We start from the raw sequence: 9,944 nt of genomic DNA, 5'->3' as shown, positions 1-9,944 counted from the left end.
TAGTCTTGATTTGGCATATTTGCAGGTTTAACTCAAGAAGACATTTTTTCTTCTCTGTAAAAAATGTGATATTTTTCTTTATATCAAAACTTAGAATTGCCTCCAGCAAGTAACTGTTTCTCATTAGCTGAGGGTTCAGACCCTCTGTATGAAGCAAAGCGTAGAACAAGGGGTGGTTTTTTACCAGGCTTGCAGAAGTGGACATGATTTGATGAACATGGGAGGACTGTAAAGATCCAAAGCAATGCCTCTTTTTATGTTGAACATTAAATCTCAATATTATGGTTTTGAATCTCATAATTTGCCTTTTGAAGGTTGAAATTCTCATCCTAAAAGGAGGTGCATGAATGACTGGCTGATGTATGCATTAACACGTTCAAACTGTAGGTGGCGCTACGAATCTGATTTCGTCCTACGTTCGATATCAAGAAGAAGAACAGAAGCTCTTCCATGGAAACAAGGGACGCTAGTCTGCTGGTATGAGTGAGTGAATAGTTAAAACAAGATGAAACCGGATATATTGTGTTATTCGATAGAAGATGAATTGTTCAGAGGTTAGGAGATATCCAAATGAATTCAAAGAAAGCGCAATATGCAGATAATACTAGCTACTATCGGTTTGGCTACTATCTAGCTTAGAATGTTTCCCCTGTGTGGTAAATACCAAAAGAGAGGAACATGTAAGGGGAAAAAAACGACTGACGACGTAACGGCCAGCTCATGAGAACCAGCTGAAACATGTGGAAGGTAAGCGGTCGGAGTTCGGCTCTGAACCGGGCTGAGGCGCTGCTGTCAGCCAAGAGGAGCAGCACAGGAGACGGAGGAGGCTCCACCCAGGACTCGGCCACCAAAACACAGGTGTGCACTCACAGTCCAGAACGTTTTGAAAATGTGTTTTCGTCAAAATCATGGCGAGTAGAAAAGAATATAGATTTTCATATTAGAATGATATGGATTGTGAATTATGCAGTCATAGTAATTATTTGCAAACATATTCTTTGTATAATCCACCATGAATCATTTTTTGCTTCTGTCTGAATATCATCATGCTACTTCACTTTAGACATATCTAAGGTAACTTAAGAAACAATACCACACGAAAAAAAGCTACTGGGTCTCAAGGTCTTGGATTACTATATGTAGATTGTTCTGTGTGTAAGGTATCAGCAGGAGCTGAAATCCTCCATGGTGGGATCAGGTCCTCACATCAATGTAATGATGATGCAAGGATCATCATTACATTGAGGTTGAGGTGTTTAAATTTACTTTACAAATTGAAGACTTTGGTGACATGCTGTCACCGATAACAGAATAAAAAAGTTGCCATTCACTTTTATGAAATAAAAAAAGAAAAAGAAATGTGACTAAATATGCCAACAAAGTCGCAAAGTTGGGAACAGCGTCATCTGGGTTACTATTAGAAAAAGGTGAGTTTTTATGACATGGAAAATAATAAAACCAGAAGAGTCAGAGTTTTTGTTCAACTCTATTGTTGGCAGCAGAACTGCTTGGAATCAGCTCATGCCATTTTCACCTGATTGAACTTTTTGAAATGGGTTACAAACTGGAAACTAGTGCTATTAATTGAAGGTCATCTTGTCAATCCACTGATATTTTACAGTTAGCTGGTCATGCTAACTGTAAAATGTTAATATCTTATTTATGACAGTAAAAATAAAACAAAAATGTAAATATTTCATTTTACCGCTTTGCTGTAAAACTGCTTTTTGCCAGAGATTAGTACACAAACAAATTTGTTGCATCTCTCCTTGTGTCTAGGGAACCTCCTTCAGAACCGGACATGTTCCTCCAAACAGCCACAACTTGTTCTCTGACCTGAGTGACCTCGCCTCAGAGACCTCTGCTTCTGAACAGGGTGCTGCATCTGCCAGACTTGCTAATATACAAGAAAACCTTGAGAGAAAGGGAGATTCAACCCAGGTAAGGTATAGTGATGTCATCATTAAATACAGTTGAATGTCATGGGAAATATACAGAGACATTTTGGTTCCCCTTGAGAAGATGTGTATAAATTTACCTCTTAAAATCTAGAACAAAAACAGTAGTGTGTTGGGGACCAGCTGTAAATCAAGTCCTCTCCTGGTCACCAGGTATCCATAACAACCATTATATTCTATCTGAATGCTAAGTTGTTATTTTTGTTTGTTTGTTTTTTTTGATTGATTGATACAAGAATTAAGAATTGTTTGTCTTACTGTTACAAACATAAGCATGTTAAGTTTTCTTCGGACAGATGAAATTAAGCTTTAGGGTGTAAACTCTCCATGTGGGTTTAGCATGAACAACGGTTCACATTCACTGCTGAGCACAGTGAAGGATCTATAACTTTCTTCTTCTGAGACCAGGAAAAGAGTGCCTTTCAGTCTGTTTACCATTTAACTGAGTCCTAATCTTAGGTCTGGTTCTTTTGCTTTAGGATCTCAGGCCTCAGAGTTCACTGGGAGAAGGGAGCAGGTTCCTAAAGAAGGCTCCAAAACCAGCTAACAGCAGCCACTCGCCTGTCAGCAGGAACCGAGCGCAGGCTGTGGTACAACAAAGGTGAACTCCTGTTACTATAAAAGAAGTGGGTCTAAATAAATTGTCAATTGATCTATTTTGGGGTTTCTTTGGTCAGATGTGTGTCATCCTCCCAGCGTTGCTCTCAGGCTCCAGCCTTGCGTAGGCTAGCTGAAATCGAGAGTCGTGTCCGGAGCCGCAAGCAGGAGCTAGAACAGGCTAAGAAGGCCTCAGCAGCTGTCCTCAGTCCAGCCTCGGATGTGGAAATGTCGCCAGCTGCAGCCGTCCAGATCAGGGAGGCCTCTGCGGCGTTGTCAGTGCGGTTCGACACTGACCAGAACCAGAGGGAGAAATGTTTCCTCAAAAAGAAAAACTCTGCTCCCCCCGAGGCAACAAAACCTGCTGCTGCTGGCGTCGTGTTCAGATCACGAGCCGGGAATGCTGTTGAACGTTCTGGAGGGTTGGAGAGGAAGCCAAGGAGACCAATGAGAGGTGTGAGTCTGGAAAGTGATGAAGAAGACATGATGAAACTGCTTGGAGACTCGGTAGAATTGATCAGCATGTCCGGACCCGGGACATCTTCATCTGTGAAAAGACCACACAGGGTAGGTTTGCTTTCACTTTGTCAAATTTAATCTCTTTGAGAAGAAATCTGTCTTTATTTGTTTATAGTCAAACAAGAAATTCCACTTTAAGTATGTGACTGTTTGCACAGGCCAGTGTTAGCCCCACCCACAGCCCCGGCTCTTTACTTTATTGGACGATTTGACAGACAGTATTATTTTGTGGTGATTCTGCATTTTTTTCATGCAACAAGAATCATGAAATATTTAATTTTATATTTAATAAATTATCTACAATGGCTATTATAAGTTTGCATTTTAATGATTTAGTGACACATTTAATAAATTCCACATTTATTAAATGATTTAGCCATTTTTTTTAAACAAGTTTATTTATTTATTGGTAAATTTAAATAATGATTTAAGGATGTATTTATTTGATAATTTTGTCCCCTTTGGACCTTCATACGGCTGCTCTCTTATGGAAAAAAATTCTGATCATTTTGGTCAATATTATAAATATTCTAAACGATTGCTTACTGAAACAAATTGGTGTGTTTCACAGCTAATTGCATTAAACATTACATGTTCTCTGAGACGTTCTTGTTTAATGTAGTATTTATTCAAATATAGATTTTTATGTAAATATTAAACAGATCCTCTTCCCACTATTCACTCTTGGTGTGGAACATGCCAAACTAATAATAATGATGGAAAAATACTTGTTTATTTCCTTTTGTGATCATTTGGAACAAAATTTTACAATTTATTTTATTAATTAAACTCTGTTTTTTAGCTATTTCCAAAGAATTTGAAGTCAGCTATTCTTCAAGGAATTATATATATATATATAAAAAAAAAAAATTCCCTTCTCACCCACCGCGGGTGGTGATTCTTCTTCCTCTTAGCTCGGGTCCTCTACCAGAGGCCTAAGAGCTTGAGGGTTCTGCGCAGTATCTTGGCTGTGCCTAGGACTGCACATTTCTGGACTGAGATGTCTGATGTTGTTCCTGGGATCTGTTGTAGCCACTGTTCCAGTTTGGGGGTGACTGCCCCGAGGGTCCCGATGACCACAGGCACCACTGTGGTCTTCACCTTCCAGGCCCTCTCCAGTTCCTCCCTTAGGCCCTGGTACTTCTCTAGTTTCTCATGCTCCTTTTTCCTGATGTTGCAGTCACTTGGTATTGCCACATCCACCACAACGGCTTTCCTTTGTTGTTTATCCACCACGACTATGTCTGGTTGGTTTGCCCTCACCATTTTGTCTGTCTGGATCTGGAAGTCCCACAGGATCTTAGCTCGGTCATTCTCCACTACCTTCGGGGGTGTTTCCCACTTTGATCTTGGGGGTTCCAGTCCATATTCTGCACAGATATTTCTGTACACTATGCCTGCCACTTGGTTGTGTCGTTCCATGTATTCTTTCCCTGCCAGTACCTTGCACCCTGCTGTTATGTGTTGGACTGTCTCAGGGGCCTCCTTGCACAACCTACACCTTGGGTCTTGTCTGGTGTGGTAGATCTGGGCCTCAATTGCTCTGGTGTTTAGGGCCTGTTCCTGGGCGGCCATGATGAGGGCCTCTGTGCTGTCCTCATATATATATATATATATATATATATATATATATATATATATATATATATATATATATATATATATATATATATATATATATATATATATATATACATACATACAAGGGAAAACTTTTTTTGAGTGAATGACTCAATGGGTTTACCACAGGATCAGTCTGTGAAATGATAAAGTCTGATGCTGAGCACAGCAGCAAACGCCCATGGGAACAGGATAAAACAGATGGATGAGATTGCTGGACCCCGACCTTACTGAATCAGAGGAGGGGGACCTGGAGATGCCGCCGCTTGAACGGGGGGCCACTAACCTCAGTTACGTGAAGCAACAACAGAAAGAGAAAGAGAACTGCTGTGTCGCAGACTCATACAGTCACAACAGAGACAGTGAAAATTACATATTTATGTAGATTCCTTTTTTTTTTTTTTTGAGATGGTAAAATGTTAAAACTAGTGATTTTGAAACTGAAAATATTGGATTTTTTATTTTTTTACCTGGATTGTTTCACTGAATCCATCAGGGGATTTTCGTGAAGCTGTACTGCTCTGACAACCTGAGCGGATTTAAAGCCTGGCTGTTCTTTCCTCTCATGCAGACACTCAGCAGTCCCAGTGAGAAGGATGAAAGGCCAGCTGCTGCAAGCCCTTCACTGCCCTCTCCTTCCTGTCACAGCTCTCCGTTCCGATTCACCGGTCAGGCCCAGGCCCAGTTCAGTCCTTCGGCGCTGTCCCCGTCGCCCCCTTCACTCCGCCGCCCCGCCACCACCTCAGAGAGGCAGGGCTCCTCTCAGAAGGCAGAGGATCCGCGGCGCAGCCACTCATCCTTGTCAAGCCGTGCTGAAGTGCTTTCTCTGGAGGAGCTGGTCCCTGTGGGGCCGGGATCTGAGCATCCACACAGTCACATGAGCTCAGCTTCTTCAGAAGGTGAGGGGGGCCCATCAGGGGAGGAGAACACGATCACAAGATCAGAGATCAGTAGGCTTTAACATTATTCTTGTCCCTCTTCCTCTCATGCATCCTAGAAGGCCCAGGTTGTACCTCCACTTTTCCTTTGCAGAACAAACACACTGTTCCTGGTGGATTATTAGTGTTTTGGAGAACTTTTGTTCTTCTAGAACAGCTGGATTTGTTCTCAAAATAAAACAAACCCTATTAATTATTTAGTCTTCAGCGCTCAAGTGATTGGACTGGATTTTATTTAGGAGTGTCAGAGTAAAAGGGGGCTTAATTAAGTCTATATAAAATATCCTAATTATAATGTTTTCACAGTGTGTAAAATTGTATTTTTGAAAAGGATTGTTTAGGATGCAACAAGTGTTGGCCAAAATACCATTTGTGATCAATAGGATTATTTAATCAGTTTGACAACGCTGAGAAATTCAAGTTATATAAATAAACAATAAAAAGTGAAATCTTCTAGGCGGTAAGGCAAGTTTATTAGTGCAGCACATTTCAGCAACCTGGCAATTGATGATAAAAGACACAAGTTGAAAAACAGATGTTATGATGTTCCAGTTATCCTAAACAGGTGAGTTTTCAGCTTTGATTTGAAGGTACTCAGTTTTTTTCTGTTTTTCAGTTTTTTGGACGTTTGTTCCAGATTTGTGGAGCATAGATGCTCAATGCTGTTTCTCCATGTTTGGTTCTGGTCCTGGGAATGCAGAGCAGACTAGACCACAATGCACACTTAATGTATTGTGGTGCTACTTTCAGTGATTTATAAAATATATATATTTTTATAGCTGCCTTATGTATCTTTGAAGGTTCAGATCAGAGTTCATCTCTACAAAATGTGAAAGGTTTAAGGGGTGTGAATAGTTTTGCAAGACACTAAGCTCTCAAAACAGAGCTGCTGAAACTGCAATGATGCTACATCCATCTGAGACATCAGCATGCGTCAACAACTGTTATTAAGAGGAAACTATTTTCTGTTTCTTTTCTGCAGAGATCAGGGTCAATGTGATGACTCTCCATGAGCTGACTCCTTCTAAAACGCCAGGAATACAGGTGGGAACAAAACATGTGATGGAAAATCAGTGTAATGATGTCAAATCTTTCATATTAAACCATGTTAACTTTTTGTTCCAGAGCTCATCAAATTACCAAGAGACTCATTTTACTGATTTGGCTTTGGTACCAATGCAGAATCAAAACAAAATGGCCGACGCTGTCCCTGGATCCCAAAGTAGACGCCAGCTGTCACCATGGGAGGAGGAGGAAGAGGCGGCAGTGGATTATAACAGCGACTTTGAAACTGATTCTAGCGCCAGGCAGATTTCAGAGTACCTGGGAGGAGGTGATGATGAGGAAGCAGAGGTTAGATCAGAGGTTAGATCAGAGGTCAGATCAGAGGTCAGATCAAAGGTCACACAGGCGGTTTCCAGGACAGACGAGTCTCTCAGGAAGATGGAAGATGATTATTCCAGTACTTTCTCCAGTGTGAGATCAGAATTGATCAGCAGAAGCAGACGGAGCTTTTCTCAGCATTCAGGAAGGCATGCTTCAGTCAGGAGGAGTTTCAAAGACGCAGCAGCACAGACGTGGCCTGATCCACCAGGGGACTCCTGGTCAGCAGGTCAGTGATATTTGTCAGACTGAGTTCTGATCATGTTTATGAAGCTTTATCTGACTCTGGGCTCTCGTTCTGAAGGTACGGCTCCGCTGGACCCCATGGTTGGCAGGATCTATGTGGGGCCCACGCATGTGTCCCCCCATGCCTTCAGTGCAGACAGGTTAGAAGGTACGTCCGCTGGCCCCGGGCCAGATTGAGATGCACAACCTCACCTTTGGTGCTGAATTAAAGGGAGCTTATGGTTGTTGGGTGGGGGCGGGAATCACTAACAACAGAGATTTCTCTTCCTGTGAGGTTCGACTAGATCTTTTGAAATCATCACTAACTCAGAGATGATCGGTTTTCAAAAAGATGGGGGAAAACCTAGTTTATCTCTGCTGGCTGATTGTCTTTCTGAAGCTAAAGATGTGCTGCATCGCCATCTATGGGTGGAATGCTGCGTTTGCAGGTTGCTTCATAAGACTGCTTTTAGTTATTGCAGCATCCACCTTTCAGATTCCTGCTCTTCTTGTTTCATATATAAATATAGAACGCTCTTATATTCTATTCATGTACTTTGTTGTAGTTCTATGTACTTCATTAGGCGATCCACTGTGGAGCTATGCAGACTAAGAACAGGTAATATTTAAGGTAAAAACGTAAAACGTTATTTATGTATGATCTACTCACATTTTGGCTCCTATTATTTCACTTTTTGGAAATAAATAAATAAAATTTCATAAGTTGTGGTCAAAATTGCAATTTTTTTAAGTTTTTTTGTTTTACATACATAATATGGTCTTAAAAAAGGTGAAATTGCTGCACATAACCTTCCCAAAAAAAGACAGGATTTAAATATACTTAATGTGTAAAGTGCCAATAACATTTTAAAGTTCCATCTTGAAGTCAAACCCTAAATCCCAATAAAATCATATTCTGATGAGTTCTCATAGTGCAAAAGAAGAATTCCAAATTGTTTACTTATATTAACATGAATTGTTTACACAGTAAAGGCAAATCCTATGGAACATCTTAATATGGTTTTTACAGCAGCCAAACAGCCAAAACCATTAACCTTTAGCCTCACCCAAGCTTCAAGTATAAACTGTAGTAAAACAGGAAGTTGGCAACAGTAGGGTGACAATTGTTAACATGCAGATGTGATTCCTGCTTCTCGCTGGGCAGAGCAGAATGGGACGGTGGCTGATTTTCAGTCCGGTGGAGGTAGATAACACCAGTGAATCATTGGTGTTATGTGGTGTTATTTCCTTAGTTTCACAAAACTAAGGAAAATCAGGTCGGATTTATTGGTGTACCTCATGTGTCATGAGTTCTGCAGAAGCAGTACTGACCAGATTTCTTTTTCACTCCATCAGCTGTGAGCATGTTGGACCCAGCTGGATTTGCTCTGAATGAAATGCTGAAGCAGCAGCTGGCCATGACTAAGCAGTTCATGGAGCGCAGTGAACATCTCCATACCTGCCTGATTCAAAGCCTGGAGCCCCCCAACTACAGATACACCACCCTGGAGGAAACCATGCTGGTCAGCCTTACACACTTGTTTCTTTAAAGAATTTGAATTACAACAATGTTTAATTTACCTTTGGGGTCAATAAAGCATTTTTGAATTTGTTACCTTATTAAGATCTTTATTTGCAATTTATGTCTTGTCTTCAAATAATTCTTACTGTTAAGACAAAAGAGCTTTTTCAAGTGTGGTTTTGTTTCCATCATATCTCTTGATGATTTAGAAGTTGTTTCAGATTAGTTTCAAAGTTACTTGGAAAGTTTGAGTCTAAAACTGATTATGAGCAGAATTCAGTGGGATGTCTAGAACTGCACCTGCATAGGAGTATAAATACTGCATGTCAGTGGTCTAGCTAGCATATCTACCATTTTATTTTCTTGATATATTCATGCCTCTGCATTATGACACATTTGTTTGCTTAAAGCTGCAGTATGTAACTGTTATAGAAAAAGTTTACGTATTTGTTAAAACTGTTGCCATGTCATGACAATTTGTACCACAGATAATCTGTGAAAAGATCAATCTCCTCCGTCTGCTCCCTGAGCTTCTACTGCACCACTCCAACCAAACCCAACCAATCAGGGCCAGCAGGGGCTTAGCGCTTCCAATCAAGCTCATGTGTTTGCTGCTAAATGTGCCCAGGGTAGAAAAGAATTTTTCCATCATCGGTGGCCATGCTAACTAGCCTCATATTCACAATAGGCTATGCTAGCTGCTGTGTAGCAGAAAGCAACGGGTGGGGTGATTGACAATACCAAGACCCACCTCCTAGGTTTGATTGGGTGTTTCTAATTAGCACTGTCAGCAGGAAGGAGCTTGATTCTTTTTTTCTGTTTATTTCTCATACCGTATTGACAGTTTCAACAAATGTGTAAAAAATATTTTTCTTAATAAGTTTCATAGTGCAGCTTTAGGACTGTAATTTTTAGTTAAACTTCAGAATTTGTGAATTTTCAAATGAGATTGATGATTAAACTTTGTTTTTCACAGAGCATCCGCAGGCGCAGACGTCCCAAACCTCACAGGGAGAAAACATAGAGAAGGTTCTACAGGAAATGGAGGCTGAGCCAGCTGCTTCAGAAACATCCTGACCACTTTCTACATTCACTAAAACATTTTAATAATGGATTGTTGTAGCAAAGACAAAATAAAACAACAAACAGAGTTAATAAAGTACTGTTTTGCTTCATGATTTT

The 9,944-nt window shown here is 40.5% G+C and overlaps 1 protein-coding gene across 1 annotated transcript; it reads left to right on the top strand.

Annotated features, from left to right (window-relative positions):
* Window positions 1-434: 434 nt before the first annotated feature.
* On the top strand, window positions 435-9,921 carry lg10h19orf44 (linkage group 10 C19orf44 homolog). The gene is made up of 10 exons (XM_044128251.1): window positions 435-858; window positions 1,780-1,941; window positions 2,438-2,559; window positions 2,636-3,122; window positions 5,266-5,593; window positions 6,615-6,676; window positions 6,758-7,244; window positions 7,320-7,409; window positions 8,597-8,763; window positions 9,739-9,921. Exons 1-10 carry the CDS (start codon window positions 739-741, stop codon window positions 9,784-9,786), a joined length of 2,073 nt encoding a protein of 690 aa, XP_043984186.1. The 5' UTR covers window positions 435-738; the 3' UTR covers window positions 9,787-9,921.
* Window positions 9,922-9,944: the final 23 nt, after the last annotated feature.

Source organism: Gambusia affinis, linkage group LG10 (assembly GCF_019740435.1).
Source record: "Gambusia affinis linkage group LG10, SWU_Gaff_1.0, whole genome shotgun sequence".
NCBI lineage: Eukaryota > Metazoa > Chordata > Actinopteri > Cyprinodontiformes > Poeciliidae > Gambusia > Gambusia affinis.
Note: the sequence above shows the minus strand (reverse complement) of the source record. Positions and strands in the feature narration are given on the sequence as shown.

Excerpts from the sequence above, each read along its gene's own strand:
- lg10h19orf44 (XM_044128251.1), top strand. The coding sequence starts at position 739 with ATGTGGAAGGTAAGCGGTCGGAGTTCGGCTCTGAACCGGGCTGAGGCG. Across the intron at positions 859-1,779 it reads ACTCGGCCACCAAAACACAG|GGAACCTCCTTCAGAACCGG; the intron begins GTGTGCACTCAC and ends CCTTGTGTCTAG. Across the intron at positions 2,560-2,635 it reads CAGGCTGTGGTACAACAAAG|ATGTGTGTCATCCTCCCAGC; the intron begins GTGAACTCCTGT and ends TTCTTTGGTCAG.